This window comes from Haliotis cracherodii, unplaced genomic scaffold, assembly GCF_022045235.1.
Source record: "Haliotis cracherodii isolate W230 unplaced genomic scaffold, xgHalCrac1.p SCAF_4, whole genome shotgun sequence".
Taxonomy (NCBI): domain Eukaryota; kingdom Metazoa; phylum Mollusca; class Gastropoda; order Lepetellida; family Haliotidae; genus Haliotis; species Haliotis cracherodii.
Genome location: NW_027266297.1, coordinates 15553190 through 15580235, shown reverse-complemented (window position 1 = coordinate 15580235; position 27046 = coordinate 15553190). Strand labels below are relative to the sequence as shown.

General features: G+C 38.2%; 1 protein-coding gene across 4 annotated transcripts in view; it reads right to left on the bottom strand.

The window, feature by feature from the left end:
- Nucleotides 1–26474, bottom strand: part of LOC139478597 (microtubule-associated serine/threonine-protein kinase 3-like) — a 199131-nt gene extending 172657 nt beyond the window's left edge. For all 4 annotated transcript variants that reach the window (XM_071261144.1, XM_071261146.1, XM_071261145.1 and 1 more), the window contains exon 1: nt 24593–26474. In XM_071261144.1, the coding sequence (XP_071117245.1) occupies nt 24593–25695 (1103 nt within the window). In that variant the 5' untranslated portion in view covers nt 25696–26474. The remainder of the gene's footprint in view (nt 1–24592) is intronic.
- Nucleotides 26475–27046: the final 572 nt, after the last annotated feature.

The following is a 27046-nucleotide window of genomic DNA, read 5'->3' as shown; positions in this document are numbered from 1 at the left end:
ATGTCAAACCAATCATACCATAAAATACGTACACGATGTTCATGTGATTTTCCAAGAACTTTGGCAAAACAACAAGTCTCTCAAACAAACACCATGACAAATCCTACATACATACTTAATACCTGTCGAGACACCTATTACTGGGCATTATCTATATTGCTGGAGAGCAAGCAGCTAATTGATTCCTGGTCCTTGGCGCAGTGTAACAATGCTGCAATACACTGTGTTGATACATCACGCATAGCTGTCCATGCAATGTCAATTCACATCACCAGGATCACGACACCAACAATACTCGACTGTTCCCTATTTGCTGTGTACAGATTCCAGGCCAGTGTCAATAATCTATCACCATACATTGGCAGTTGCTTAGCACCCTATTTGGAATACAGGATTATGCAATACAAGAACACACAAACCCACAAAAGAAAAAAGAAAAAAAAGAAGATGTTTTAATCACTGGAGAGTTGAGTATGTTTTTTACATCTTTTTTTCAATATTCAGGTGACATGACAGTGGGACACAAGGAATGTATCCATGTGTGGAATCTAACAGTGGCCTCCGCGAACCTCATGAGTGAACGCTTTAACCACTAGGCTACCGTACTGCCCCATACAGATTGGAAGAAAGTGGTCAGATACATCACTTTCTTTGGTAGATGAATGAATGTTGCGTGCAATATTTCAGCTGTACCAAGGCAGTCTTGCTTGTAAAAATTAAGTCTGGGCCAGGTAAAGTAGTGGTTGATAGCAGGAACAACACTCCACAACACCAGACAAACAATCATCCATGAGGTACACATTACAACAATCCAATCCTCATTCTAGGTTCTTACAGCAGGCATCGGGAACTGATGACATATTTTGCACCGAAATCCTCAGAGATATTAATTTGTGATAAATAACCTCATGTTTAATTTTTCATACTAAAAGAAAATACAGGAATTCCAAAACATTGGAAAATCTAGGAACCAAAGTAAACTACAGCAGTATCCAGTGCAGCATGCTGAATACCCTGGCCCATTGTCCTGCAACAGTGTCAGGCTAAATGCCCTGTCCAAAACACTTGTGCAAGCAGGCAGGCAGACAACTAAAATAAGACGCTTTTCCCCAAACAGGAAGGCCCTCAAGGGTAGAATAATAATGGATCGACAGCCTGAGCCTGATCAACATACAATATTTAGAAGAAAGAAGAGACAGAATTTTTCCAAATTATGCAGCAGGAATCTACAGCTGTCCCTAGAAACAGGTCGTTTCAACCCCCCACTCACTGTATGACAGAGTATGGCCATTTTGTGTGCGCATGGATGAGGTTTATTTTTTCATAAAATTGTTCTTTATACCATGACCTCAGATATCAATTTCTGATTTTGATAGATTTTACCTCCTTCTATGATTATGTGAAATTGTTAAATATTTTAATGTCATCAGAGTTGAAAATTTTATCTGTTCAATCATCTGTTAATGTACAAAAGACAACTACTATTGTTATAACATACTTTTTATTATGTAGTTTTTTGCTTATTTTAATATAGATTATTTAAGCCTAATATATCGACTGGATGAATGGTGGTTTTATGTATATTACGTATCTAACTATTGTAAACCTTCACGTGACACTTTTAATAATATATGTCTGTCTGTTCAATATAGCACTCTGCCCTCCTGAATTACACTGCACGGCCTGTCGTTCAGCATCAGTCTAGACATTAAAATTGATCCCCTGTGTGACACAGAGACATTGTCTAAGTACTTAGCATTATCCTTAACAGTGAGATTAATTCATCCGTACATTCGGGCTAAAGTGGTTTAAAAAACCTGAGTCAACTTTGCTAGGACCTTTCTATTTTCAAAACCCAGTCCCTTTAATGAAACTTCACGGCAATTAGGGATGTCAGCATTTGAAAAATCTTAAACCAGTTACTGTTTTACCATTTTCCATCGTACCAAAATACCCCTAAAATCTACAGTGCTAAGTACAACTGTCCAAATAACAGTTCCCTTCACAATAATTCCTCACTGACATTCACTGCATTACTTCCTGTCTCCCATGGACTTCCCATGTTTTGTAACATCATTGACAGACTGCTGCCAACTAGATTCCGGTCTTGTAATAACTATTTTATCGCAAATTTTATAATGAATCAGATTGTGAGAGTATTTCTATTGATTATTTCAAAAACATAACTGCAAATGATTATGAATTATATTAAGGTAGGATAACAAATACCAGTTTACACATTTTACAACCCGATAAATTCCTATCAAACCAATTATCTTAGTACCAGTAATCGTCATGGGCCTAACGGCAATGTTCCAGTTTCAACCAGTGACACAAATACATCCAAAAAATTCAATCCCTCATATTTCCTATGAATGATCAGTCCCTGTAAACTGGCCAGATTACTTAATGAACTCAATAAGGTTCAATTATACGAATATTTGCTATATGACTTCCCAGCCAACCATTCATCACAAGGGAACTATTTCAGATGTGTGTAATTTGTGTTCTGTGAGGCGTTCAGCCCATCAGACTGACCAATTATCAGGCGGGACTGAATGTTGGTCAAATTGTGGATACTTCATGCATCCATTACCCTTACATGCTAGGTCTAATTGTAAGTAGTATTTGAGGAACGTACTGACGTCAATACAAACACAAGAAATATCAAAACCTAACAGGAAGGGAAATATCTTCAATTACTACCCATCGTGGAGTGTTTGGCCACAATAAAATAATCATGATACCTTTATCCCTGGATTCCTTGCTTAAACCCTGCCTATATATAACTTGATTCCTTTACTGACATCAACTCATAGCCACTTGACTTGGATTATACTAAAGTCACCCTGTTTTCATTCTACAACTTCAGTCTGCAACACAAACCAGAGTTAGGTCAAATAGGCTAAGCCGATCCAGTGAGTGAGTGAGTTGGGTTTTAACGCTGCTTTTAACAGTATTCCAGTTATATCACGGATGTCAGCTTAATGTGGGAGGAAAGCCGAAAGTAATGCAGGTCTCAGATGTTTACCACTTCGGTGAAACCCAAGAGCACGGGTATGGTGCTGACAAACCTAGAAACATAATTGGGTGGAACCAGGATTTGAACCCACAATCATAGGTTTCTGGCGTGCCCAAGGGACGCAACTCTGCACAGCGAATTGCAGCGCCTTAGACGACTGGGCCACCCGTGCCCCCTATAGGCTGATCCAAAATGATGACAACCATATGGAACATTTTCGGCACTGGCTGATTTATGTGATCGATGACTGATGAATGAAAAAGACATCTAAACACATTTTCCTAAAACTAATAATGTCCTCTTACCGATCATAGGTCAACAATATTTCAGTCACGTAGATTGCCAGGGAACTTGGACCACAAACCCTTGAGAAAACAACAGTGACAATCCTTATTACACGACACAAGACCCTTGGCCTTAAAGTCCTCATGTCTGACCTATCATTTCTACAGGTGAGTAAGTGAATAGGTTGCTTTCAGCAATGTGAATTCACCAGATTTCAAACAGGTAGGAAATCAAATAGACTAACATTTAGTCTCTAAAATCCTATATTGCACAATATCCTTCTTGACTCTAAAAAATTTTTTTAAATCCCTATGCTGATTTCATGTGGAATAGAGCTAACTAGGCCTGGCTAGACTTGCTTTTGTATGCGTTTCTAGAATTATATATTTTTCATAAAATAAATATATTCCACGGTCATGGTGCAGGACTAGAAATCAAGCTCAGGAACACTTTATGGGGCGACCACCTCAGTGTTGGGTCAGGGCAACATGCATGTTGCAACATTATAATCATTCACTTCAATCTGACAGGACGAGGCATCAGTCACCACCAAATGTATGGCCACAATCCATTTCCTGCTCGGTTTTTAAATCTAGCAATATTTCTGACCTGTACACTTTATTATTGATTGTGCAGGATTTCTCTGTCAAAAGCAAAATTATCCTGGAAATTATTTTCAGGATTAATAGCAACTCAGCAACTTTTCCTGGATAAAGAAAATCTTACATTTGACGATTTCCAAATCACTTTCTAGCTTGCACTTTCTTGAACCATGCTAACAATATTGTCCACAATTCTGATATTCTGAACTGACACTCCCAGATCATAAACATATCCTGATGAATAATTCAAGAGTTTAAATCAAGAGGTCATTTTCTCGGAACTCCCATTCTTTTTCTTACCTCTGTGTATACTTTTACAATGAATAAGTGTGAGTGTGTTCAGTTTAACTCCACTATGAACGGTACAGGATTTAGATCACAGCATGTCGACTTGATGTTGGAGGAAAGCCCAAAGTGATGTAGGTAGAAGTTTGTCACTTTGGTGAAACCCACAAGGAGGAGGATGACAAACCTAGAAACTGGCAAATCTGAGATCTGAAACCATAACCATTAGTTTCTGGTATGCCTAAGGCACACAACTCTGTACAGCGAATTGTTATAATCCTCATGTTAAAGTTAAACTCTTAGGGGTCCTTATTAGACTACTATACCTCAAAGCCCCTGGGACCTGTTCCACAATGTGATCTTATCACTCAATAATAAACTCCAATGCTTTCGCATAGGTTGACTGCAATCATTGTTCTCACAGAACAGTGTCCTGGACCCTATTCTAACACCGAGAATCATATTTTTTACCTCAGCAATCACTAAAAGCTGCACATAAAAAGGAGCTGTTTTCATCACAAGCTACAAAAGGTCCTGTATGCACTGCAATGTTTACCATGCCATTAAACAGGAGTTAGAATTATAACTGCTCTAAGTGGACAGTAAATGTGATAATGGCAGCATCTGTTCCACAACCAAAAAGTCCAGGCAATTAACACAATTATTTGACATGCATTTAATCCCACTGCCAGTTCTTTCACAAGGACATTCAATGTGACTTTCACAATGATAGAAATCGATCACCTTGATAACATGTAAACACAGGTTGTGTCCCTGTAATCTCCTAACAGCAACGCTATGTTGTCAATTTCCGATACCAAAGCCAGGACAGTTTGCTTCTAAGAGGAAGATTCCTGTAAATCATGGCGTCATGGCAACCTCACAGAATCAGTCCAACCTGGGATGTCTCAAAAGTCCTATCACGAATCAATATCTCATATAGATGCCCATCTTATCACAAAAAAGCAAACTTTATCAACATCAAGCCATTTGGGAAGCGAATAACCAAAGATAATTTCATAAGGGCCTTGATAAGGGTACCTGGTGGTCATCCATGATAAATAAATGATGTCTGGATCAGCTATGGGAAAACCACTTAAGGGTACCAACCAAATAGCCCAATAAAATTCAGTTCGTCCTCTTTGTGATGGAGGCGAAATGGTTCTCATCTCCGAGATAAATGAAGTAGAACTCTGCAAGGTAATCATGGAGAGATTTAATTACAGGACATTACTCTGTGGTCCAAGGGCCAACAATCGGATATCTTTTGTGCTGTGATTTCGGTAGGTTCTCACATATTTTACAAAATCCTCATCAAAAAGATTCCAACAGGAGAATACATCTCAATATTTTCATTTAAATCTTACTGATTTAGACAATCAGAGCTGGGACTTAATATTTGGTTACCATTGGTACAATGATCATGCTTTCACAAGTTATTCACAAGTTATTCACAAGATACAGCCATTCACTGACCTGCATCTATGAATACGAGTAGGAACTGCAATTTAACAGGGATTTACTTTCAGGATCAAATTTTTATTTTCCATGAGTATGCTTTAACTAGTCTGTTTCAGTCCCTGAACCACATAATTTTCCTCTCCGCATAGCCCTGTAATACTGTACTGCTATCTTACTGATATCAAATTTCAGTCAAACCTACTTGACACTTTTGTCATATGAAGTCAACATCCATTTGATAAATGAGACCACAACGAAAGACTGCAAGTAGCAGGATAAAGCCAAATTACATTCCTGTAAACCAAGAGAAAACAATTTATCTTCTGCTTTTAACATTAGAACCTTTCTGAACACAAAACCTTTGAAAACATGTAACAGGAATATTCAATACACACTAATGTAACTATATATACTACTCAAAAGAAGTTAAAGAACATCTGGTTCTTTCATGTTACTATGGGGCGGTCAGGTTGCCAAATGGTTAAAGCGTTCGCTCGTCACGCCGAAGACCTGGGTTCGATTCTCGACATGGTTACAATGTGTGAGGCCCATTTCGGGTGATATTGCTGGAATATTGCTAAAAGCGGCGTAAAAAATACTCACTCACTCACTACTTCTCCAAGTTCTAAATTGTAGTGATGCATCTGTCTTTAGCACATGTTGAAAGAACTTGCTATCTTCTCAAAAAACAATGTTAGATTGAATTTGTTGAAGCATAAGAATGAACATACCAGTAATAACATCTATCGTGTACTCTCAGGTACAAAGCCTTTGATTCTGAATTTTTCAGTATTAATCAATACAACATTCCAGAAAAGAAGCCTTTATTTTCAAAATTACATTAGGTTTGAAAATATCTCCTTTGTTTGTGACCATGGGTGATTATCTTTCATTCCCACTCAGCCAAATAACCCCTGCTAATATGTCAGGATCAGAACATGTCATGTCTAGACAAATTGCATCAGAATCCTGGTGCTAATGACTTCCTCATACAAGATAGCTCATTCTGTTACAGCCTAGTAATTATACCAAATACTGATTAAATTACACACAGCTGTGGTCAAAATCAATCACAGAGCTTATTGTCAGATTTTGAGGTCTATTCAGAAGTCAGACATTTCACTCCTCGCTCCCTGTCATCCCTTGTGCCAAAGAAGTTAATGAACAGTCATATGAACAGTTTTAAAGAGAGGTTTACAAGGCTGTGAAAATATTTACTAGACTTTGGCCTCAGGCTAGTGAAAGGCATAACCTGTTAGTAATAGTAACATCAATTCTACACAGCATCACAATCATATTTCAGAGTATTCTGCATCTTCCTGATATCAAATTTCAGTCAAACCTACTTGACACTTTTGTCATATGAAGTCAACATCCATTTGATAAATGAGACCACAACGAAAGACTGCAAGTAGCAGGATAAAGCCAAATTACATCCCTGTAAACCAAGAGAGAACAATTTATCTTCTGCTTTTAACATTAGAACCTTTCTGAACACAAAACCTTTGAAAACATGTAACAGGAATATTCAATACACACTAATGTAACTGTATATACTACTCAAAAGAAGTTAAAGAACATCTGATTCTTTCATGTTACTATGGGGCGGTCAGGTTGCCAAGTGGTTAAAGTGTTTGTTCGTCATGCTGAAGACCCGGGTTCGAATCCTGACATGGGTACAATGTGTGAAGCCCATTTCTGGTGTCCCCCGCCGTGATATTGCTAGAATATTGCTAAAAGCGGCGTAAAACCAAACTCACTCACTCACTCATGTTACTGTAGTTACTAATATGAAAAAATTGGGTGTTCCTTAAGTTAACTGTTTTGGTAGTTTACAACCTGGCTGAAAGAATGCAGAGCAAGGTAACCTTATCCAGAAATGTTTTTAATCACTTTTATTGATAAGCACTATAAACAGACATTGCCATGTACAGTGTCTTACCTGCATGCACTACTATAACAAGGAGGTACCGAGTGTCAGATGCTTGTACAGTCGTGCGTCGTTTGTATGGACATTTGCGTCATTTCACAATTCGTCCGTATAAACGAATTTCCGTATAACTGAAACCAACTTCTTACTGGAAGAGTTACTTCCCTTCAATTATGCAACTCATGACAGATGACAGAGCAAACAGATACATCCACTCAATCTTTATTCATACACGTTTCAAAAAGTCTGTCATGGAACTTTACCACATTTTGAGGTTTGAATTTTAAACAATAATTCCAAATTGTCCAGCACGAGCCTCCTTGTGAGTTGACAGGCAATTCTTACACAACTTTGAACTTTGACACAACTTTATTGAAGGGGATTACATGTACAATAAACAAGCTCGTCTCAAACGTAACTCAGTGTCACTTGGTTAATTGACTTCTCACGAATCAAAGGATTACCACTAGCGGAAGGATTACCACCAGCGGAAGTGTATTGTCCGGATAAGTGAGACAATTTTGTGTGCATTTCAGTGTTTTGTGTTTGAAAATGACCGTCCGGTTCCGGAAACTGAATTTCCGGATATACGGGTAAATTTATATAGTAATTATTTCGTTTTGAATGAAAATCATCCGGGAACCAAGGTTTCCGGTTATATGAAGTCCGTATAAGCGGGGCATGACTGTATACAAATAGGAACAACACAGGGTACCTTACCGTATTGCAGTCTGTGACTGCACACACTTGCCCCAAACCTGTGTCTAGTCAAATTTATTATTTATTATGGACTTAAGTCCATTTGTAGAAGATACAAGTCTCAGGAAGACAAGTTTGGGCTAGTAGTCTCTTCCATTCATTTGAGTTATAATATGGACAAATATTCTCTGAGCTTACTTGGCCTAACAGAAAATTTCTAGACCTGCGCCACAGACTAGTTGCTAAAGTTGCACCTGGGCTGGTTGACCAAAATTAGTTTTGGCACAGATTGATGTTGTTGCCTGGTTTCAGTGAGCGTGTGAATGTTATTTGACGCCACCATAATCAATATTCAATCTGTATCACAAATGACCATAAATAAGGACCCATTAATTAGAATTTGTCATGCTTGTCGTAAGAGGTGACAAATGTGATCGGGGGTCTGGCTAACTGACTTTATTGATGATGTCATCGTATCCCAATTTGGTAGATCAATGCTCAGGATGTCAATCACTGGAAACGATGACATGCATGGATTAAGTCAGCAAGCCTGACAAACTGATCCCGTTAGTCTCCTCTTACATCAAACACCTTTAACAGCAAGCATGAGTTGCTGAAGAATGTATTAGTAAGAGTTTCATGATCGTATCAAAAGTTAAATTTAAAATTTATATTAAATTTAAATTTAAAATTTCTTGTATTTAAAAATATATTCTTCAGTATCAATAATCAGGTTGAACACTCCACAAATGTACACTTAACTCAATTCTAAACAAGTATAAGTTAGTTCCAAACATTTAATGCATGTTGTAAGTTTCCAATATAAAATCTTCAACTTTATAGGTAGTTTGTGCCATGACACATATACCCTAAACAACAATCATTACAAGATAAGGCAATAATTCAAAGTCATGAAGCCAACATTTACAGGCTTTTGTAACAACATGTACCCTGCACACCATCACATAACTTTACCTAAGAACCTGATGAATGGCCATTGCAAGGACCCACAGCAAATAAGGGAGGGGGCGTTCCATAACTGAAATCAGATTTTCCCATATGGAAAAAGACAATGCACGAAAATCCCTAATCTTGCAAGGTTAATATTATTCTAAAGCTTTGATCAAACCATGCATCAGGTCTTATAAAATTCAGCATAAAATACAGGCAAATAAAACAGAATTTGAAAATGACATATTTAGGTCAGTGAATGATTGAGTGCAGGAAGCTTGCTTTGATATGTTTGTGTCTGGAGGGGTGAAAATGATGTGTCTCACAATCAGAAGAATATCCACAGAACCTTTCAAATATGCAACATGAATTAGTATGCTTTAACACTGCATTAAACAGTATTTTTGTTACATCACAGCAAGTCATGGAAATGAAGGAGGAATGTCTGAAGTGAATGTGATGCAGTTTGTACCTAATATTTACAACTTTCTAGAATCTTGGACTCATGGCCATGTCAAACCCTGTATTTCCATTACCCCACCATTCTGACTGGCTATTGGGACATACAGGTTCGTGGGATCCCAATAACAGGTTGCCCACGCCTATAGTAACTGTAAAATGTATCCTGAAGATCCAGGTTTGAATTGGTCTTCAGAAACCCATGCTTGTACTAAGATGCAACTAACGTGATCAAGTGGTCAGGTTCGCTGACTTTGGTGACACATGTTATCATATCCCAATTGCGTAGATCGATGCTTATCTTGTCAAAGACTGGATTGTCTGGTCCAGACTATAATTGTCAGACCGCAGTGATATAGTTCAAATATTGCTAAAAGTGGCATTAAACAATACACAAACAAACAAATAGACTGTACTACTTTAATGATAATAATAATAAAGTCCATTTCTTCAGCGCAAACTTTAGGTTTGTTTGTTTTTGTTATACGGTCCCTTTGTAAAACACAAAAACTTGTTGTGATATGAATCACTTAAAAATTATGGTTGAGGCTACTCAGGAAATATATATCTACTTTGTGCAGGACGAAACCTGTGTCAACAACACCTGACATTATTCACTGATGAAATATAGCCTGATAATACGTAATAAATGCCGCCAACACTGTGTACACCTGTACATCTACATTTCTGAAGAATATACATGTCCTAGCAATGCTTACAACATAAAATATGGCATACCTTGTTGACTCTAGTTTTTACCCAGCTGAAGAATGCAACATATGTGACAAGAGACAACAATGCAATGGTTCACTTGGACCACTTCAGGGGTTGGTGTTATGTTGTGATGGTTGGCTAGAATAATATTTTTGTTTGTTTGTTTGTTTGTTGTATAAAACTGCAGTCCACAGTATTCCGGGTTTATGACACACAAAATCGAGTCAGGACCAGAGAATCCAGTGAGTGACATTATGAGCATCAATCTACGCATTTGGGACACAATGGCATAGATCATCCTAGACAGTGGGGCGGCACGGGTGGCGCAGTCGTCTAAGGCGCCGCGATTCGCTGTGCAGAGTTGCGTCCCTTGGGCACACCAGAAACCTATGATTGTGGGTTCGAATCCCGGTTCGTCCCAATTATGTTTCTAGGTTTGTCAGCACCATACCCGTGATCGTGGGTTTCACCAAAGTGGTAAACGTCTGAGACCAGCATCACTTCGGGCTTTCCTACCACATTAAGCTGACACGCCGCGATATAACTGGAATACTGTTAAAAGCGGCGTTAAACCCAACTCACTCACTCACTCACTCACTCACTCCTAGTCAGTGAACCTGACCACCCGTCCCATTTGTCTTAGAGTTAACATAATTCTGAATTGGTGCAGGCAAACCAAGAATAATAATCAGGGCAAATCTGAGATTAAAACCCACATTCACACTCTCTGACTTTAGCCACGAGTCTAGTAAAATGTCTATCGGTATAGTTAGCTTTGCTAATGAAGTCTATACATTAACACAAGGATCCACTGAAATGGTGTCAGTAGATTGAGGCAAGCGGCCTCAAAACCTTTTGGCCCTTAAAGCCTAAAAGACTCAACAATGCACAGTGAATTGCCACACCTTACCACATATACAAAGTCAGGGGAGTTTACATAATACTGGGAGAAAAAAAGAAAAGCAAACAAATGGATATCAAATATCCCACATCCAATTTACTTTCTTTAGTTATTTTCAGCCAGATCTGTTCTCATATTAAGTAAACAAAATATAGTACCTCCATATCTATCTATTTTGTAACAGTCAGCACAAATTTTATCAAATACTCTGATCTAACAGGATAACAATATTTATTTCAAAACAATACTTTCACAAAGATCCTCATGGTACTTTGGACACTTACCATCAATTCGTACATGTCTGAGTTCCCACGTTATTGGGGAAAATCTGTAAATAATGACCTGTTAAGTAGTGTCTGTACAGACTAAACAAGTCGACCTTGAGAACTGACAACTTTAGAAATGAAGGTCACAAGGTTAATCTGTTAATGACTGCACCAGTGAAACATAACCCAATCACACGTTCAAAAACAAGCACAAGCTTTAAGGATAATAGACAGAAACCTAATAATCTCCAAATTTTGGAGAAAAAAATGTGAAACCTGTGCCAAAACCAACTGCTCTGATTTGAACGACAAACAGGTTATTTCTGAACGTGTTTCTTCACAAAAACAACCTTCAAGGAAGAGAAATAAAAAAACACTGAATCTTTCCAGCAGCAAATTGCCAAGAGAACTGAGTTCAAGTTCTGTTAAATACAGCAACCTCATAATGCCCAAACTCACGATGAGATTATATCTTCAACCCAGATTTCTCTGCATATGGTCAACAGCAATTTCAACTTCTCATCCTAACAAATTGGTGATAAATGGGGGCGTTTCATGTCTGCAAAATTGCATCAGGTGAAATTGAAAGTTACATCAAAGTAGTCTGTGCTTAGTTACAACAAAGAAGCCATAATTAGAATTTGAACGCAAAGCACAAAAAGGTTTTGCAAGAACTTGTCAGCAGGGTTGTGTGGTGCTAAATGAGAAGTCCTGTTGTCAAGAAGATTTGTCTAGTTCCAAATGATATAGGCATCATCTGGACAAAAAGTCCTCCGATCCTAAGGCTTCCCTAGTTTGCCTCTTGATCTGCTTGCAGACATTTCCAGTGAGACAGAGAGATTCATGTCGTTGGAGGGGATTTTCAGCCCACTGACAGTGTAAAAGAAACAAAATTGATCTGTCATGTTTGAGGCCTTCATTTTTTTGTCCCCAGCAAAGTTGTCATGCCATGACCATGACTGATGTTCATCACTGGAACTAATCTTACCCTAAGGATAAATTAAGAAACACATGTAGGAGAAAAGCAATTTGTTCTTTTTGAGGTGAATATGGACATTCATACTTTTAAGTTCAACAAGCAAAAACAGCAACAGCCTTGTTACCTTATCATATTTTCAAGTGCATTTACCATGTGTACAAGGTTTGTTTGTTTGTTTGTTTGTTGCTTAACGCCACACTCAGCAATATTCCAGCTATATGATGGCAGTCTGTAAATAATTGGGTCTGGACCAGACAATCCAGTGACTGATATCATGAGCAATGATCTACTCAATAGGGATACGATGACATGCATCAGTCAGTGAGCCTGACCACCAGATCCCGTTAGTTGCCTCCTACAACAAACAGTCGCCTCAACAGCAACCATGGGTTGTTGAAGACCTATTCTACCCCGGATCTTCATGGGTAAAATAACAGGACATCAGGCATGGGCAAACATTCCATTTACCTGAAGGGACATAAAACTCTTATCTTCAAGTTCCATGCTCTATTAAGATGTTACCATCAAGTAGATGTGCCATCATCAAATCAGATTTCAGTGACTTGGTATTGTATGTTGTGGTAGTCATCATGTTTCATCTTTAAGATAAAATCAAGTAAGAAATAGAATAAAAAAACACTTCCAACAGTTTTTTAAAACTATCATCTGACTTGTCAAACAGACCATCTACATACACACAGTGAGTGAGTGAGTATGTTTTTACGCCGCTTTTAGCAATATTCCAGCAATAGCACAGCGGGGGGGGCGGGGGACACCAGAAATGGGCTTCACACATTGTACCCATGTCGGGAATCGAACCCGGGTCTTCGGTGTGACGAGCAAAAGCTTTAACCACTAGGCTACCCGACCGCTTATTCAATGACCTTCATAGTGACCTAGACCTATGCAAATCTCTCTTCATTGATCTTCACCTCTGGTACAAGTTAAAAGTATTTTTTTAGTTACAACAAATACAGCCGTCATATTACAATAAATCCATAAAACAAGGTCAAAGCTGCTGTTTTATTATTCCTAGGTAGACTACTGACATTGACAGTAATGCCATACAGATATTCAAATATCCTACAATTAACTCTTCAGGCTACAGGACTTGTGCTGTTTTCCTATATGCTAATGACATCAAGAGTAAATCATCAACACACAATACTGGCAATCTTTTTACAAAGTGGTGATAGCTCCTATAATCAATTGGCTAACTGCTTATCTGAAATTCAATCACTCAATGTAAAAAAAAACCAGTACGCAATCAATTACAGGTCAGGTGAAATGGAGTTTAACGTCGCGTCCAAGATTATTGCACTTATATAGCGACGAGCATGCACATGCGTGTGTGTGTGTGTGGCTGCTTATACTAGTCCAGACTGATGCCGATTAATAGTGCTAGCTCACTGAGATACTATGCTGCAGTTTAACATGAATACCCCACTCAGACACAGTATACTGACTCTGAGCCGACCAGTCTTTGTTTTAGCCCCTTAATGCTGAGCGCCAGACAGGGTAACAACAAGTACCATATTTTAACGTCCTTGGCCTGGGATTGAACCCCAGACCCCAGACCCGAACCACTAGACCACGGAGGCGGTGCCAATCAATTACAGACAATTGTCAATTTTGATACAGCTCTTTAAACCACTATCCACTTAGCTAAGGAATAAGGGGTGTTGGGGTAGCCTGGTGGATAAAGCGTTCGCTCATCACAGCAAAGGCCCGGGTTTGATTCCCAGCATGGGTACAATGTGTGAAGCATATTTCTTGTGTTCCCCACCATGACATGTTGCTGAAATATTGCTAAAAGCAGCATAAAACCATACTCACTCACTCACCCATTGGAAGAAACAACATGTTTGACCTTGGACAACCACACAGGAACCATTTGATCCTGGTGTTGATGCATAATGAAAGTTCTCGAAATGTGACTCCACTTTAAGTTAAGGTGACCTGCTTTAACAGACCTCTTTTGTAACGCGTCATTTCTCAACAGTAGCATGGGGAGGGAAGATTATTCCCTGCATGTAATACAAGACTGGGTGACCTTCTGGAGAAACGGTTAAAGATAAAATCAGGCATCAAAGCTCAAGCATTCCAGCCAACTTGTTATTGTCCCTATACATTGGACCCAAAGGACCTTACAAGGGTGCTAGACAAACCATCAGCTAATGCTATTGATTTGACCAACATTCTTAGCAGGACTGAATATTTCATGAATTATTCATGATGCAGGTTTGTATGCTTATTCTGACACTCTTAAATTTTCTTTCACAATTTTCTATCACAAAATTTTATCTTTGCAGCTGAAACGAGGAGAAATGCAATAACACTGCATCCATAACTTGAGATAATGAACAGGCAATCTCACTGACAGCTTTATTCAACATTTTCAAAAGAGTTTTACAATATTTTATCTCCACTGCACAGTTGCTATCATAAACTGGAACATAGGGCTCAAACTTTGAACTACAGATGATCAAATCAACAACCTTATGAGTCTAAGCAAGAAATCTTGCCATAAGTATGACAATATTCATCTCAATCACAAATCCTTTGACACTTTTAAATTATTGTTCCTAAATACTTGATTGAGTTAATCTTATGTCCTCTTAAATTTACAATCAATATATCCTTCATCGAGTTTCCCCTCTTTTCTCTACATGAAAGCAAAGATCAAATCTCCAAACAAGGATGAAACATAAAAGATAATGTCAGTCTGACATTTAAATGCATCATCTTCTTTAGGGGCACATTCGATGAAGTAATTTTGATCATATTTTCGACACAAAATCAATTACTCTGCAGTGATTGACAAGTTTGCTCTTTCCGACTGCCAGAAGACGAATATTTGGTTCCAAAATCAATGGCAATCCTGTCCTGTGCATTATTAGCCTGCAGTGTATGTAAGGACAGAGTTGATGAAATACAAATTATCTCAGAAATTTCAATATGGCCGACAGATCATATTGTCTGATCACGCTCTCTTGGAAATGACGGTCACAACCTCATGGCAACCACTTCAGTGTCAGCAAGCAACGTCATGTCATGTTTTCAATAAACTCACCACCAAAGCAGAAATGCTAGTCTAGACATTGATTTGTTAATACAAAGCTACAGATTTTTTCTTCGAAATCATTGATAATAAAAATCTGTTCCAAAACACCAAGTGGGCATCATGGCCATGCTTGCAGGAAACCTATCACCCAGAAACAGTGTGTATTTTCAAAATGTTACTGATTAAAAATTCAGACTGAACAAACCTAGTTAGTCTGCCTCCCAGACCCAAGAGAATAAATATATTGAATCCAACTCAAGTCTAGAATTTGGCAAGTCAATATTGCCTCAGCTCTTTGAAATAAACCATTGTTCTTGGATGCATTTGGATTTAACTGATTATTTTAATATACATATTTTGAATAAGATAACTGTATTTCTGGGACTAAATGTTCGTCTAATACCGAGGGTAAGTTTATGGAGGAGTTCAAACAAGGGGCAACAATTACTCCAAGGCTGCCTGTCTCAGATCTTCATCGCCAGCATTGTCTGGCATATCAATATTCTTGTAGAACTATGTTTGTCACCTGGATTATGATTTTTTCCATCTAATTACAAAATGTAGAATTTCAACACTATTTGTCATTTTCTGACATACTGACTTCAAACTTTGTTGCAAAGCTGACAATTTCACATATGGTATCAACCAAACAGAGAAAGAGTGCCTGCCCATTAGACAGGGATGAGAATGGGTATTTTCCTTTTCAGCTTAAACTTCTTTTCAATGGAGCATGATCCATAATTTGGGTGTGCTGAGGGAGGGTCAGGGAGCTTGGCCCCACTGAAGCCATCAGATTTTAACAAATTTGGGGTCACTAAAATCTCGGAAATTCGTGGATCCGCACCCGATTAGATGACTTGTATACAAAAACAAAAAATAAACTAATAACCAAATGTGTATTTTCAGTATACAAGACATCCTTTGACACAAAGACACTTTAAGGCCAAACAACAACGTTACCGATTTTTTCACAAACAAAATGCAATTTTTGCATAGGGAGTTTCCATTGAAAACTGCAGTCACCATCATAAGCTATCACATCATTAGATGATTGCAAGAGTGAAGTCAACAAGGTTCACTCTAATCAATGCAACTGATGTTGAAGGCATCTGCAAAGCTGTGACATTTAATGATGCAGCATGTCAAGTTGCCATGGTGATCAATAAATAAAAAAAATCAACAAAACGTTGCAATATATGCAAGCCAGGCATTAAAAACTTTTCATGAAAACTTATCACACAAATAATAATCCAAGCTTATACCACAACATACAAATTCAATTATCCTTTGTGATGACACAATGGCTCTCTGCACATGCTCTCACATCACAGGAAGCAAGACCACCAGACCAACAAGCACTGGCTGCCAATGCAGTGCACAGAATCCTTTGTCTTCCCACACACTGCATCCGCAACAGCCAAGGAATGTCTTCCCATTTGGGACTGGTGTCAATGAATGTATCTAGGCCATGCAAAACCACAGCGTTCTCCTTGGTGGCATGTTATGATTCTCTCCCACCCCTCCCTCCCCAGCGGATTCTTATGGCAAATTGATATTTTCACAGGCCTCACTGTTTCACATGGATAAGATTAAATCACTACAACCAAGAAGAACAAGATGGCTTCTTGTGAAATTATACCCGGGGGTTCTACCTCAGTGGTCTGTGGATACATATCGCCATGTTGCTGGTCTCATGTTGGTTGTAATGTGTTTAATGATTAAAACTAAAGTATCAATTTAAATTCAATTCTAATTTGGAATTTGTCAAAAGAAACTTTGTTTTTACAAGAATCTGTCATAACAGATTATAAGGTCTTACATAAACATTATCCCTGACAGCTACATGCTTGATACACCATCGCTTAGCCTGTGAAAATATATAATTTTGATAGAAACAAACAACTCCATTCAAATTGAAAAAGAGCCCAAGTGAGATTGGAAGATCTAGACTTGCTTCATTAAGTGTTATAATATAGCATTAGGGTAAGGGCTGGGCAGAAGGGAAAATGATATTAAATGTTTGGGGACTTTGAGACAGACGACATGGGTGGCTTTCTATAGTAACTCGTATGTCATAACTCTCCAAAACTAACAAAACAAAAAGTGGAAAAGATTACACAGCATTCATAAATGCAAATCTTGTCCTTGATGAACTATTTGTCCAACCACCATGAACAAATCGCTCATTATGACTTTAAGGCATTACCAGATAAATAAGCCTCCACAAGTGCCCATCACACATAATGCCAATATTGACATGGAATGTCAGAAATTGGTTCATCTGTTCTCCAACATTCATCTCACACTTGGCTGACAAACATTCCCACATCAGTTCAACATTGGCACTTCTTATACCGAGCATATTATCTCTCTACATGATGTCCAAGAATCAGCACAATAAAGCCCAAAACAGTTTTTTAAAGAAAATCTGAATGCCAAATTTCCTTCTTGGCTCATGAAGTAATAGGATTACAGTGGCGTCAAGAAGATAAATCTGGCCTCGGGACTTAAGCAAAGGCAATGGCATGGCTGCAAGTGAATTATTAACAAGACATTAACTAGGATTACATAGGGGTCTCGGGATCTGACCAGATACAAATCCTCATTCCTCCACACGTATGCATCATGTATAAAGTCTGTTGCCTGCTCTGAAGTACTTTGAGATAGCCAAGGTCATCATCATCGATCATTAGTTCCACACAGGGGTTGTCGCCATGAAATAAATCTGACTGGTCCATAGCTCATTTCCGTCCTGTGGTCTATGTAATGTAACAAGACTTGGGAAGAGGACAAAGAGTCCTTCCAGATTCTCACTTGCCTTCGAACTGATATCTGTCTGGTCTGACTCAGTGTTACTATGGTTTCGATTTATGGAATGGTATTAAATATTTGATTTCTTAAGTTTATAGGGATAACATTCTTTGTCCTTTTACAGTTTTTCTAACATACTGTTTGAAGTGTTCAGATTGCTTTTGGGTAATTTACACACATAAACATATATGACCCTCTATTTCTAAACTGTTTGGGTCCCTTAGCCCATATTTCTAAAACTTGGCAGGTTGTTTTCACCATGTTCACAGGCAATGAGTTACATGAGCTATAAGTATTCTAATCATTCTGAAACTGTGCAAGCCAGACATGAAAGATGTCCATCGATTCTGATGCCTAGAGTTTCCTAGCCCTCTTGATGAAGGCTCTTTAACCTTTTTCACTTGCATCTTAAAAACATCTTTTCATTTGAAGGTTTCTACAGTACTTTTTTTAATATACAAGCAATCCCGAGCATGCACCAAACAGATTTTCTGTTTCCAATAAGCAACTGTAAAAATATACCACGCAAAATAAGTAAAGGGCACCTTATTCTTTCATTTTGCCATAATTGATGTCATGCACAGATGGATTAACTATAGTAATATCAAAGAATTACAGCATAACAGATTAACTATAGTAATATCAAAGAATCACAGCATGACAGATTAACTATAGTAATATCAAAGAATCACAGCATGACAGATGAGGTGAGGTGAGGTGAGGTGAAATGGGGTTTAACGTCGCGTCCAAGGTTATCGCACTTATATAACGACGTGCATGCATGTGTGTGTGTATCTGTGGCTGCTTGTACTAGTCCGGGCTGATGCCGATTTATAGTGCTAGCCCACTGAGATACCATGCCACAGTTTAACATGAATACCCCACTCAGACACAGCATACTGACTCCAAGCCGACCAGTCCTTGTTTTAGGCCCTTAATGGCGAGCGCCAGACAGGGTAACAACAAGTACCATCTTTTAACATCTTTTGGTATGACGCGGTCGGGGATCGAACGGTGGACGCTCTACCACTAGACCACGGAGGCGGTCGCATGACAGATTAACTATAGCAATATCAAAGAATCACAGCATGGCAGATGAACTATAGTAATATCAAAGAATCACAGCATGACAGGTTAACTAAAGTAATATCAAAGAATCACAGCATGACAGGTTAACTAAAGTAATATCAAAGAATCACAGCAAGACAGATTAACTATAGTAATATCAAAGAATCACAGCATGACAGGTTAACTATAGTAATATCAAAGAATCACAGCAAGACAGATTAACTATAGTAATATCAAAGAATCACAACAAGACAGATTAACTATAGTAATATCAAAGAATCACAGCATGACAGATGAACTATCGTAATATCAAAGAATCACAGCATGACAGGTTAACTATAGTAATATCAAAGAATCACAGCATGACAGGTTAACTATAGTAATATCAAAGAATCACAGCAAGACAGATTAACTATAGTAATATCAAAGAATCACAACAAGACAGATTAACTATAGTAATATCAAAGAATCACAGCAAGACAGATTAACTATAGTAATATCAAAGAATCACAGCAAGACAGGTTAACTATAGTAATATCAAAGAATCACAGCATGACAGATGAACTATAGTAATATCAAAGAATCACAGCAAGACAGATTTACTATAGTAATATGAAAGAATAAGGTGGTCCTAAAATTCTTTTGAATATTACATGATAATGATGCATAGGGGTTTCATATGTCAAATATTTTGAAATACATGACACATTTTAGTCCCAGTACAAACTGTGATACCTTTCTTCAGATGTAGCCCTGCTACAAACACCTTGACCACAATCAGCTGATAATGAGGAACAATAATCAGGTTCAGGCATGGAGGACCCGTCTTACAACGCAATCTTACAGCAATGAATGATGTAAATCTTACTTCACCCCTAGCTAAAGCTGGCATAGCGCTAAGATTGCTTTGTGAGACTGGCACTGAGAGATGGAACAAGTGCAGAGACTGATCACTATTGTGGTCATACAGGGACTTATCACTGATTATGAGTAGTTGGCTTCCCAGAGTTTGAAATTAACACTAACCCACCTGCCCAAGGCTTATACCTTTGTTAAAAGATTTTCTGAACATGCTGAATATTGAAGGCTGCCAGACACGCTGGCTCGTTCGATGTCAACAACAACAACAAAATTAAAGTGAGTGATTGAGTGAGTGAGTGAGTGAGTGAGTGCACCACCTTTAGCAATATTCCAGCCATATGCAGGACTCAAGTAAACACCATGCACGATTAGTGACATTTCCTTATGCATTGTCACTTTAACCATCACATAGATGAAAACTTTGAAGTTTTTGGGTTTTTTCCAGACAAGTGAAAATAAAAATCAATTAACCATGATACGATGACAGAATATACCAGGAATTGGCTTCTCACATTGTACAGTGATACCTCTGTAAAGAATCAAACCCTTGCCATCAGCATGACAAGCCTCACGACCCTACTACCCCCCAGATGCTACCAAGCAGGTTTGCGTTCTTAAACTGTACCCCTGGTTTTACCCCTGATTTTACCCCTGGAAATAGTTACCATGGTTACATAATTTCAGTCTGCAAAAGTCATCCTACCCAATCATCACCTAAAGCTAAGAGTTTTGTCTGATTCATATCTTCAGCCATTGAAGAATATTTTTCTCAAAGGCCTTAAAGAGTTTTTTTTTAAATGTCCTATCAAACATGTCCTGGAGGTACTGGCAGTTATAACATGTTTCAGGAGAGTTTGTAAAGAGCAACACATTTCCTATGTCAACTGCCAGAACTTCATGACAGGATAATTTCCTTTCATAAAATGTGAATAGCGCAATAGATGCTACAAAACACTTAATGTCGCTGATGTCAGTGCATCGGTGCATCAGTGCACCAGTGCATCGTGGTGCAAATCAGCTCCTGTGTTTATACAGCCATCTTTAACATGTCAGACAGTGCAGAGGAAATATCACACCACCGCCCACTCTTATTTTGCTAGATTACCTTTATATTAATAATCATTATCAAGTCATACTCATAGTTACACCATGGACAGCCTTTCCCATTTGCATCGATTAATTTTTGTTGCTGTTGTTGTTTTTGTTGTTGTATAGTCTGGAAGGTAATTTAAGGTACAGACGTTTACTACAATATCTGAAAACCTATCGGACCTACTCCAGTCAAAGTTGGTATGAGATTATTAAACAGTCATACATAACTGGATATTACATTTAAAGACAATCGGCGCATGAATAAAAGATCTGTCTATTTAGCTATTACTATATTTCATCAACAACCAGACCTGTTCGTCACGGGTGGAACGAGCATTCATTGAAACAGCCATCTGCATAATGCTACGCCTGCGTCACAGGGCCATATGACACAGTTGAACCAATCAACTCAACTCAAAAGGGTGCACGGGAATTACGCAGGCACGAAAACGGTGTTAGCATTGGGCATCTCAACGTGCATGATTCCCGTGCACCCTTTCGAGTTGCAATCCTGTTTATTTGGGTGTGTACAAATCGAGAAGATGCATTCATTTAGACAGTGACAGATATTCATGTTTTGAACATAAGGACTAATCTTATTCTCTAAGAATTGAGATTAAATTATAAAATTCTGCACATTCTTCACCAAAACATATAGCAGCCTATCACAGCCATCATAAGATTAACTCATTAGCATTAAAATGAGACACTTTCGGTTTTGTACAATAATACATTTTATGACATCCTTCATGGTCAGAGGACAAACATGAAGAAAGAATGGTCTCTTCTGAAAACAATCTTAATAGTTTCTGGAAATATATTCAACATGTCAAAACCACAAGTAGTGCTGGCTATGGCTCTGAATATACAGTGTTCCCGCTGGCTTTTGAAACTGCCAGTCCTTGTGGACAGGCACCTCTAAAGATTACAAGTCCCTTCTAATTTTTGCCAGTCCCAACTTTCAACAAATAAAATAACGTATCAAATGATTTGGTTTTAATTCTTTCAACATCATGTTCAGTGCAACGATGTCATCTCTGAAGTAACTTAGTTAGATCTGTACGTCATCCTCACAAACTTCTGTTACAATTTTCTCTTCTGCTTTTTTAATATTGAGACGAAGTGGCTAGAAATGGATATTTAATCTAGAAATAGACCAGGGGAAACCCTGATAGTAACGAACAAGCTAACTTTGTTCGAAAAATGTACTTATATGAATATCACCTATGTTTTGTTCAACAACAAACATTTATAAGGTACTCTATTTGCCGGTCCACATGGACTGGCAGTCACATGAATGACCGATCCATGCCTAATTTTACCAGTAAAAAACTTGAAATTACCGGTAAACACTCTCACAATCCTTATGTGAATATATATATTGAAATAACATTACAAAAGATGATAAATGTATCATTATTTTCAAATTCTTAAAAAATTTGTTCCATATCGATTAGACATGACAGTAGATGGATAATAGCAGTACTGCCAGATCGAAGTATCAACAGATTGTTCAATCAATCACTCCAGCATTAACCTAAAGTAGACTTTCAGAGCTCGGTCGATCCCAAATCCTGACAGCCACATGTTCACCACATATTCCCTGCAAACAAAGACAGCCGAAACTTCTCTTTGATCAAAACGTAAGGGCTGCATGAAACGAACTCCATATGCAGAATTCAAATTACAGCAATTATGAAATAGAGATTGAGCGTGCACCTTGCTAATTCAATCCCTCCACAAATGGTACCCCACAAATAGCATGCATGTGTAGCTACTGTTTATTACACAGCTACAGGTGTGTGGGATGATTGTGAATTCATGCTCCAGTGCACAGCTTGATGGGGCCGAGGGAGATGGGAGATTCTCTAATGAAGGGGGAACAGTGGGTCTCAAATACAGATAGGAAATGACTAGGTAACAATGTTGGCTCAGAGGAAGCTTCAATTTCTTGGAAACCATTAATGTCAGTACAAAGAATCTCTAACCACACTGGCTGAAGGGAAATTCCACATGTTACAGCTAGTGTGTAGGGGAACGATGACTGACAGTATCGCTCTCATGTTGCAGTACAAAATAATATACTTGGTTTCGTACTTTCTCAGGATCTGTTGAAAAATAGGAAGGAATAAAAATCAATGTATCTTCCACGTTTTCAAAAAGAACCAACCATACAGTTATGTACACCAGTGTTTTTATCCATTTACAACACTCTCTATGCATCATATGTATGTAATTAGTGTAAAGATGCTTCAAATAGAATATACATCAGTGCCGCTTTATTCAGTCTTTTAGCGAACACCAACACTAAGTAAATATCCATACACTGTCACAACTTGTGCAAAGAATGTGAAAAAACGTCAACTTGACTAGATCAAACTAGTTTTGCGGACTTGTTCTAAACAGATCTGCCTTTTGCCTGCTAGAAAACTTCTCAAACTTACAAACATAATTGTGTTAATTTCAATGGGGTCATAACCATAGTCAGTTATTCATGCAAATGATTCAAGCAGTTTTACACTTAGTTCTTTATCAATGCTTTAAACTTTAATGATTCAAATTTGCAGTTTAACTAACAGAAAGTAAATCTCCATACAAAACATATTGCCAGGTACTCTTTTGCAAGCAGTATTTCAATATTTTGGTAGGCTTCCAAAATTCCAGTAGAGGAATGTTTTAACTGAATTTCTTTGCGACTGTTTTCCTTAAATTGAATATGTATTCAATGTGTGTCTTTGTCTCATCTATTTGTTGTAAAGAAATTGATGTGAAATTGAGAAAAACAAAATGTTTTGAAAGATACTTAATAACATAAGATCATGTGACAGACTTTAAGAAGCCGCGACAGTGTAATCCAGTAATATTGACCCTGTTGACTGAAAAGATTGGATTGGCACGAAATCTTGTGCATAATCATACTCATAATACACATAAAAACTCATGTAACAGTCAAAGGAAATGTCTTTCCTGTTTAAAGTCAAGTGATAAATTATTTTTGAAGCATGTGAAAAGACAAATTAAGAATCCAGTATCACTGAGGAAGTGCAAACACGACAAATGGCACACTTTAAAAACAGTCCAATCAATATGCCTAAATCATGCCTTCATTCCTAAAAGAAACATTTTGAAATATGTTTCTTACCTGAACTCGGTTAAGGTCATCGTCGCTGGAAAATACTGTGCAAAGGATGACAGCTGTACTTTCTTCATAAATTCTAAGAAAGCAACATGGTCAAAATTTTCTGATGAAGACCTTCCCACAGGCTTAGCTGAAGATGCTGAACTTCGACGTCTCGGATGTAGAGCTCTATCAACTGACGTAACAATGCGTAACTGTTTATTGAAAGGAAAATGTGTCTCTGGTAAGTGTAATTCTTGTGTGTCGTCACTGAACTCTGCACTTTCACGTAAACGACTGTCACTTATGCTTCCCTCATCACTAAAATCTTCCCCACGGTACCTCTCAAAACTTGTGGAGGTACTACATGGAGAAAAATCAGACGAGGAAATGGACATGTCCTCGACATCATCAAATGCATTTTCTCTTGATAAACTATGTCGGGGGGTCACAGTTTTCAAAATACCTTCTTTCCTTACAGGGGTAGATGTCAAATCTCTAGGTGTGCCCTCGGGTCTCTTGAACTCATCTCCATCTGCATTGAGGAAAAATTTGACATCGGCCTGGGATGCTATGGTCGGTGTTCGAGGACTTGCCACAGATTTAGATGGAGTTGGATTATACAGTTTGTCTTCTCTCAAACTAAAGCTCAGTTCCTCTTCTTTGGAAGTACTAATTGTTTCTGTTAAAAGCTTATTTCTATCTTTTATGGGTGTTAATGAGTCTTCAAATGTTGATTTATCACATATCTCAATTGTATCCATAGTAGAATCTCCTGTACCTTCCTCCATAGAACGTTCTGTTTTGCTATCTTCCGTAATTGTATGAAGGACTGAACTTCCAACACTTTCATCTTTCACTGGACTAATATTTACTGTTGACAATATTGATATTTCAGTATTCCCAACAATGAGTTTATCTGGAACCTCTTCAGTTTTGCTTCTTGATTTTGTTTTTGGTGGTTCTTTCAGCTTCAAGTCAGTTATCACAGACTCTTTTCCTTCTGCACCTTTATTCCCCCGTGTTTCCTCTGGATTATATGACCCTACCCTCGGTCGTTTCACAGTACCTGTTTTCCTCGCTGCCTGCTGAAACTGCGGAGTTAAAGATTTCCTTGGCGTGGACATGATTCTAAATTAATGTAGATTTAACACTTTGTTAAGAATGCATTCCAGTCAATCTTCATTTTGATTTCCAACACACAATGTGAGATTCACTACACCTCCTCTATCAAATACATTCCCATGCCACAAGGAGACTGTCAATGTTTACACTCCACTCTCTTCACCGGCCTGAAAGCCAACTGGCTGTCCAACTCGCAGCCTGCCGTATGCAGAACAAAGATCCCGACCACGGATACTTTTCTCATGGTTAGACCCTCAATTACATCTACAACTTAATTTGAATTTTCATAGGAAATGTAACTTAGTGATATGCCCACGTGTGGTAAATTTCACTTCGTGGTGTTGGTAACTCGCATATAAACAAACTGTTTACTTCACACCTAACTTTTCTCACTGTTGAAAAACATAGTGAAATGAAATGCCACCAAGCTTCATTAGCTTGATTAACCTTGTGTTCCGAACAGCTTATTTCCGCAATTGTACGCTCATGATTGAGAAACAATACATGAGTCAGTGTCCATACAAGCTCGCTATCCCATGTGCGAGGGCCTGCTCTCGGTTTGTTGTGACGGCCATTTTCCATACATGGGCCACTGTTGTCCCCCTCGGATTGGCAAATCCGCGGGCAGGTCACCGTCTCCGAAGTAGTCCAGTATTCACCACAACACCATAACGATAATCCTTCCACTCACCAAGCCATTACGAACATAACAACATCCAGAAGGTGTACTACAACTTCGCGTGGATTCCCACTGTGGAAACCTCAGAGGCTCCATTCAGAAGTTTACGTACGCAAGCATTGTGGGAGTGACGTTAGCGGAAAATCTATCCGGGTTAGAGGTCGCGGGGTCAGTGAGATGACCTTGACATGCAAAGTCCCAACTTTAGAAATTTCACATTGCGTCACCAAGAGTGACCGCGTGGCCAGATCAGAGGGTCATTTTGCAAATAGTTTCGCGAATAAGAAATTAATTTCTGATGGTGAAACATTAATTTTCAATATCAAGGATTGTTTTTAAAACGCTAAAGCAAAATGTTTAAAGGTAATAGACTCTATTTCAATACCGAAAAACACTTTAAGGAAGAAATTTATAAATCAATTTTCAGAATAAACATTGAGTACAAAGTACAAAATACTATCTAGCTATTTATAGAAATATATCTTTCTACTATTTAGCTATCTTGAAGGTTTGTTTATTTTCGATCCGTTCTATGGTTTGTTCAGTATCTTAATTCGCCTTATTTATTATTTGGTCAGACAATGCGAGAATTCCGTGTTTTCTAAACGACAAACGAGTGTGACGACGAGCAGGTAGATAGCGCACAAGCGCCCCGTGCTGACATTATTGCCATT